Source organism: Salvelinus fontinalis, chromosome 1 (assembly GCF_029448725.1).
Source record: "Salvelinus fontinalis isolate EN_2023a chromosome 1, ASM2944872v1, whole genome shotgun sequence".
Lineage (NCBI taxonomy): Eukaryota > Metazoa > Chordata > Actinopteri > Salmoniformes > Salmonidae > Salvelinus > Salvelinus fontinalis.
Window position 1 is genome coordinate 63,519,673 of NC_074665.1, and position 8,112 is coordinate 63,527,784.

Consider the following 8,112-nt stretch of genomic DNA (forward strand, 5'->3'; position numbering starts at 1 on the left):
GATGTGGCTTTTTCTTTGCAACTCTGCCTAGAAGGCCAGCATCCCAGAGTCGCCTCTTCACTGTTGACGTTGAGACTGGTGTTTGCGGGTACTCTTTAATGAAGCTGCCAGTTGAGGAATTGTGAGGCGTCTGTTTCTCTTTTTTTAAATCTATATTTTTTTTACCCCTTTTAACTCCTCAATTTCGTGGTACCCAATTGGTAGTAGTTACAGTCTTGTCTCATCGCTGCAATTCCCGTACGGATTCGGGAGAGGCAAAGGTCGAGAGCCATGCATCCTCCAAAACACAACCCAACCAAGCCGCACTGCTTCTTGACACAATGTGCATCCAACCCGGAAGCCAGCCGCACCAATGTGTAGGAGGAAACACCATACACCTGGCGACCTGGTCAGCGTGCACTGCGCCCGGCCCGCCATAGGAGTCGCTAGTGCGCGATGAGACAAGGATATCCCTGCCGGCCAAACCCTCCCTATCCCGGACGACGCTGGGCCAATTGTGCGCCGCACCATGGGCCTCCCGGTTGCGGCCGGCTGTGACTGAGCCTGGGCTCGAACCCAGAATTTCTGGTGGCACAGCTAGCACTGCGATGCAGTGCCTTAGACCACTGCGCCACCCGGGAGGCCGGGGCGTCTGTTTCTCAAACTAGACACTCTAATGTACTTGTCCTCTTGCTCAGTTGTGCACCGGGGCCTCCCACTCCTATTGCTATTTTGGTTAGAGCCAGTTTGGACTGTTCTGTGAAGGAGGTTATACACAGCGTTATACGAGATCTTCAGTTTCTTGGCAATTTATCGCATGGAATAGCCTTCATTTCTCTGAACAAGAATAGACTGACGAGTTTCAGAAGAAAATTCTTTGTTTCTAGCCATTTTGAGACAGTAATTGAACCCACAAATGCTGATGCTTCAGATATTCAACTAGTCTAAAGAAGGCCAGTTTTATTGCTTCTTTAATCAGCAGAAAAGATTTCAGCTGTGCTAACATTCAGTTGAAGTCGGAAGTTTACATTCACCAAGGTTGGAGTCATTAAAACTCGTTTTTCAACCACTCCACAAATTTCTTATTAACAAACTGTAGTTTTGGCAAGTCGGTTAGGACATCTACTTTGTGCATGACACAAGTAATTTTTCCAACAATTGTTTATAGACAGATTATTTCACTTATAACTCACTGTATCACAATTTCAGGGGGTCAGAAGTTTACATACACTAAGTTGACTGTGCCTTTAAACAGCTTGGAAATTCCAGAAAATTATGTCATGGCTTTAGAAGCTTCTGATAGGCTAATTGACATCATTTGGAGGTGGAGGTGTACCCGTGGATGTATTTCAAGGCCTACCTTCAAACTCAGTGCCTCTTGGCTTGACATCATGGGAAAATCAAAAGACATCAGCCAAGACCTCAGAAAACATATTGTAGACCTCCACAAGTCTGGTTCATCCTTGGGAGCAATTTCCAAATGCCTGAAGGTACCATGTTCATCTGTACAAACAATAGTGCGCAAGTATAAACACCATGGGACCACGCAGCCGTCATACCGCTCAGGAAGGAGACACGTTCTGTCTCCTAGAGATGAACGTACTTTGGTGCGAAAAGTGCAAATCAATCCCAGAACAACAGCAAAGGACCTTGTGAAGATGCTGGAGGAAACAGGTACAAAAGTATCTATATCCACAGTAAAACGAGTCCTATATCGACATAACCTGAAAGGCTGCTCAGCAAGGAAGAAGCCACTGCTCCAAAATTGCCATAAAAAAGCCAGACTATGGTTTGCAACTGCACATGGGACAAAGATTGTACTTTTTGGAGAAATGTCCCCTGGTCTGATGAAACAAAAATAGAACTGTTTGGCCATAATGACCATCGTTATGTTTGGAGGAAAAAGGGGGAAGCTTTCTTGCCGAACAACACTCACAGTCTGTGGATTCTATTTGATAGATTAAAATTCTATTTTAAACATCACAGCATATTTGAAGGACATTTGGCATGTAGAAATCCGAAGAGGGTGGCCAGAAGAGATAAGTGGGATGGGCAGAGGGAAACTGAGTGTTGGGATGTGGAACTGGAGACAAGTGGGAGTGAAGTTGCTCAGTGGGGGATAGAATGATGGTCACAGATAAAAAATAAAATTTAAAAATAGTTTAACTGACACTTAAAAGGAACGTTGTTACATCCAATGCCTGTTTGCCTGAGGCTGATGCCACGCAAGCGCTTGTATGTGCGTAAACATGCATACACATACTCGCATTCAAATGCACACACACACACACACATGTAAATAGTGCCAAACATGCACACAAACGCATACAGTTGGCCTTGCAGTTTTGATTTTTGTTGTTCTTGTTGTTTTTTATTTTTGTATAGTTTTCTGTTGTTTTTGTTTGTTTTTCATTTTCTCTTTTGTTATTTTTGTTGGTTGTTGGTGCATTGGGTGGGTGGTGGTTTTGGTTGGGTTGGAGGGGGATGGTGGCTTGTGGGATGGAAGGGGAGTTTTTTGGGGGGGGACTTGTGGGTGGGATCTTGGATGGTTGGTGGCCTGGTGGTCGGGAGCTTGGTCCAGTGACTAAGAGGTGGCTGGTTTGGGTCCCTGATTCGCCCAGGTGGGGGATCTGTCCTTGTGCCCTTGGGCGGGGTGCTTGACCCTGGTTGCTTCTTTAACCAAGTGTCCATGCTGAAACACTGAGGTTTACACACTTTCCAATTCAGAAGCATTGTCCGTTTGACTAAAAAGTGGGCCAGAGCAATGCGTTGTGTGATTCTAACTTGGCTATTACCCAGCCTACTCCCTAGTAAGCACACTAGAGGACACAGTGGGATACACACATTCACTATTTCAGACATTTTTTTTTTTTTTTACCTCAGTCCAGAATCTTTTGATGGCTGGACATTATTCAAATGAAGATCAATCACAGGGCATACATACCACAGAGGTTGAAAAAGCTGGATACCACATCAATACCCTTTGAGGAAATACACTTCAGAATTGATTTAAGCTGTAAATAGAGTAGAAATGCTATATTGTTTAGGCCAAACTCTGATATCAGCTCTTGGAATGGTATGATCTCTCTGTTCCTTACGACCTGCCCCACCTGACTGATGTTTTGGCGTTGCCAGGTAATATTAGCCAGTGTCTTTCCCACCTGCGGTAAACAAGGGATTGTTCCATGTTGTAGATGAAAGGAATGATGCTCCATTGATATATAACCTTTTATGAAGTATCTTTGCTACTTCACAAGATAACTCAAGTAGTGGATTATCTCTCTTGCTTTGGAACTTGGGGTAATAGCATAGTGATGATAAGGAGATCGACTTATGTTCTGTCACAATTTCTTCCTCTAGCCACTCCCAGTAGCCTGCTATTCCCCCATTTTTATAGCCTCATGCCAGTGGGTATCTTGCATTATGACAAGTAGTACAAATACACATCAGGAACACCTAATCCACCCTTGTTTCTTGACATGGACAGTTTTTTGTGGTTCATTTTAGGTTTATTTTCTTTCCACAAGAAACTTGAAAATAAACTGTTAATCTCTTTAAACCAGTGCTGAGGGAACTGAAATGGTATAGCTGACATAAGGAACGATAGATAGTCTAGGGAGTTTGTTCATCTTTATCACCTCTGCTCTATCCCATAGTGATAAAGGTAGAAATGTCCATCTCTTAATGTCGGCCCCAATGGTTTTAAGGAGACCTGGTCCATTTTAGATAAAATATTTTATTAACTGGTGACTTGATACTTATCCCAAGATATGTCATGGCTTGTGGTTTCCAAAGGAAAGAACCAGTACCCAGGTGGGCCAGAAATACGTGATGGTTCAGAGGAATACTCTTACTCCAATTCACCTTAAATCCAGAAAATTGGACAAATGCTTTAATAAGCTGTAACACACCAGGTATCAAACTGCTGGGATTTGACTGTAACCAAATTTAGAGAGTGCATAGAACAAGTACGACCATTTCTATTCTATCAAAAGCTTTCTCTGCATCCAGCGATACTGCTACCTACATTTCTACATTTGAGAGAGACGGACATTAAATAAAGATCTAGAAGCTCTGTCCTTGAATCAGTTAGAAATATTTCCACTAGAATCCCCCCACCATTAGAAACAGTTAATTCCCCCCCATAAAACTCCTTTGCTGTTCTTACAGGCCTTTTCTCACTCTGTTACACATTGCGATGGCCCAAGCCAACCGGCTACAGATGAAAGTCCAACACTAATTTCAACAGAGGCTAGGCTTTGTGTATTCACAAACTTGAAAAAGTTGTTCTGGTGTTTTTTTGTTGGTGCAGTTTAGAGTTGCTTTCCTGTGTAACTGGCTGCAGCCTGTATTTAAAGTGGGTGTAGTAGGTTTACATAGTGGCTATAAGGGAAAATGGGCCCTCAGTATTATCACTGTGTGTATGTGTGTTTTAGCCTGCCTGTGTTTTCCTGCATTCACACGCATGTGTGTGCGCGCGGTGTGTGTGGGCTTACAGAAGAGAATGGCTATGTCAGCAGCTGTGAAAGTAGACTGTTAGACTGGTGAATAACAGCCTATTAGAACATGGTAAAGCTCAGAATAGCACCTATTACAGAAACGTATACAGTCATGGTAATGCACTCTGTAACTACTGTACCTTTTTAACCTCCAACTAAATGACTCCTTTAATTCAGCTTAAGTCCTCAACTCAAAAGGTGTTCTTGACATTATACATCTTTACAACTCTATAAATTGATTGTTACTCAAAGAGCAAATGGGGATCTCATCCATCCGTCCCTCTATATGGAGAGAAAAGTACTGTATTTATTTCTCCTATTGAAATATGGAAAAGCCATCCCACTTTTTTTATGGAAACGAATAAGACTGACTATAAAAAACAATACCAACCATGACTGACTTTTAATGACAGAGACCATCTAACAATTTTACATCCAACTAATCTTTATTTCAGATGTCTCTTTCAGTCCGGTGGATGCTAGCGCACTCTGCACATATTATTACTCTATGGGTGTGTCCCAAATGATACCCTAGTTGCCATATCGTGCACTACTTTTGACCAGAGCCCTATGGGCCCTGGTCAAAAGTACTGCACTACATAGGGAATATGGTGCTATTTGGGACGCAGTCTATTACTCCGCTCTCTTCCACGCCACGGGTCTGGTACGGCGGGGAGACTTGAGGGGTAAGAATGAAATTGTAACACCTGCCAACTATGGTTACCTTAAATGGCAGTTTCTGTTAAATGAGAGGGGGACACATCAACTTTATGAAGACACACAGGTTTGTGACAGGCCACCTATTGAGCTGGGTCATGAGCAATGCAATGGACCAGGCAACACTTGATCAATAATATATATTTTTATTACAATATTCTTCAGTTACAAGATTACAAACCAACTGGCAATTTCTTTCTGTTTACCAATATAGATAGCAATCAATACATACCTGGATGGTGGCTTGCACACCACTCAAAACAATTAGAATACCTAGGACTACAATCGCTAAGAGCAAATCAATTACATTGTAAATCATTTCATCATCATAACAAATCTACCTGGTGTAGATACCATAACCGCAAGCTTATGGGAGCACGGGGAGTGGCACTTGGATTGAGAATGTCAAAAAACAAAGGATAAGCGACAACCTTGAACGCAGGGCAGACTATGTTAGGACGGACGCCACTAGGAGCTAGCTCTAACCAGAGCCCTGCAGCTTAGACCTTTGTAGTTTGCACTGACAGCTTGCATCTTGTACTCCATGTGCACCGCAGGTTATAAAGGAGGCAGAGGGCGTGAACTACAGTAGTTTAGGGGAAGCCACAATCACAGGAGGAGGGTGGTTAAAAAACTTCATACAATTAAGCACAGCTGATCTCCAAGTCACAGCAAATGCATGCACTCAATTAAGGGCAATCAGCAATACGTTTTGATCAATCATTGGTGAAACCACACATAGATCACTGAAAATGTTGTTAAATAGGAAAGCTAAAGTCCACCCTCTGACAAAATGACAAACTCCTCCCTCTGTTTTCTAATAAAGCTGTCTTTGTCATATTGCAGGTGGAAGTTAACCCTTCGTTAGACATGGCTGAGTCGGACTTCCAGAACAACGTGATGAGATGTCGATGCAAATACGACGGACACAGAGCATACATGTATGGATGTCACGCAGGTATGGGAAGTTATTTCACGCTTGTTAACACACATTCACACTCTTGTTTTCTATTCCTGTCTTTCTCTCTCTCTGTCTCTCTTCCTCAATCTCTCTCTCTCTTTCTCGTTCGCTCTCTAACTGTATGTTGTTTCTTCTACCAGGTGATGCGTACAGTGCAGAGATTGAGGACCTGTTCGAGCACCAACGGCAGATCTCCAATAACTTTGTCTAGGCCCATTCAGGGCCCAGCGTTGGCCCAGTCTGGTGCCCAGCGAAGAGGGCTCAGAGCTGGGAACAGACTTCTCAGGGTGGCCTGGGGTCTGGTGGGTCCAGGGACTCCTGCCCCACAACACTAGAGGACTCCCGGAATTACACCTGTCCACCGCCCTGACCTGCTGTTGACTACACTACCCAAAATACACCACAACCAGGAGAAGACCATCACCCTTACCACACCCAACAGTCAATAGCAACTGAGAGCAGGACAGGTGTCACCAAGGCAACCAACTTAGTTCAGTTAACAATGGATAATTAAAATGGTATGGATACAATCAACTGTTAGGTCATTTGTTAGTTTATGAATGTGGATTACTAGTAATTTAGCTACTCAAGGTTTGTATGAATTAATTCTGATTAAGATTACATTATTATTGTCTGTCCATGATTTAAAATGACTAACATATCAAATTTATTTATATAGCCCTTATTACATCAGCTGATATCTCAAAGTGCTGTACAGAAACCCAGCCTAAAACCCCAACATATGCTTGGTCCGGTAATACCCGCGTCCCAGGAAAGGGGAAAGAATGACTGAAAAGAGTTCTGCGTTATCTGTTTGACTGTTGGTCTGTCTGGACAAATGTCTCCTACATCTATATTATCATAATATTGGTACTGTTTGACCAAATCACAACCTTCCTGTAGACTTTGAGGTCCGTAGCGCTACAGTGGACCTCAAGGCCCGGGTTTGAATACATAGTTGTGTATGAACGTTTATCTTAGTTTTTACAATTTAATTAGCTGTTTTATTATTGTGCAGGTAGTCATATCCTGATGTGTTAACCATTTTTTTCTCAATATACTGTCACTACAGTAGAACTGATACACAAAACTAAATACAGTTGAGTTAGTTAACATTTCTCTCTTCTGTTTTTAATTTACTATTACATGAAGGCCTTCATGTTGGCTTTTGTAATTTTATCTTGATACCAGCCAAGAAAATGTAACTTGATGCAGTTTACTTTATTCTTTACTGTGTTAACTGAATTGCAATGCTTTTGGTGCAAATCTTTTCATAATATGTAATGCTGCAGGTTAATTTATTTAAGGCTAACGCTTGCATACTTTTTATATTGATTAAACATTGATTTAACATACCTTTCACCAAATGTCAAACTGAGAGATAGCTTTGTGCCATCCATCCCAGTGCACTTCTCCTTTTATTTTTCCTGGCCTTCCCAGTGTGAGTGAAAGCAGGTTCGGTGGTAAACCCACAGTTCTGCGGCAGCCAGGTAGGCAGTGTATAAAAAGCATTTAATTAGCTGTATTTGGGTTAGAGTTAGGGTAAGCATGGGGCGTACACAGAGAAACACTGCAACTGTGAACTCTGCTGTCACCAGCTATGGGCCTGGGTAGGATAGACAGACAAGAGAGGGAGCGAGGGGGAAGGGAAGGGGAAGAGGGAGGGTGGGGGTAGAGAGGTAACAGAAAAAGTTTGACAGAGAGGACCAGAGAGAAACAGACTGATAGAGATAGAGAACACTGCCTTTGGGCAGAAAGCACAGGAGGTTGGTGGCACCTTAATTGAGGAGAACGGGCTCGTGGTAATGACTGGAGCGGAATCTGTGGTGTATAAAATACATCAAACACATGGTTTCCAGGTTGGTTTCCAGGTGTTTGATGCCATTCCATTTGCTCCGTTCCGGCCATTATTGTGAGCTGTTCTCCCCTCAGCAGCCTCCACTAGCAGAGAGAGGT

General features: G+C 42.8%; 1 protein-coding gene across 1 annotated transcript in view; it reads left to right on the forward strand.

Annotated features, from left to right (window-relative positions):
• The window catches only part of loxl4 (lysyl oxidase-like 4), a 70,092-nt gene extending 62,305 nt beyond the window's left edge, over positions 1–7,787 (forward strand). The window contains exons 14-15 of the mRNA XM_055929604.1: positions 6,042–6,153; positions 6,297–7,787. Of these exons, the coding sequence (XP_055785579.1) occupies positions 6,042–6,153; positions 6,297–6,367 (183 nt within the window). The 3' untranslated portion in view covers positions 6,368–7,787. The remainder of the gene's footprint in view (positions 1–6,041; positions 6,154–6,296) is intronic.
• Positions 7,788–8,112: the final 325 nt, after the last annotated feature.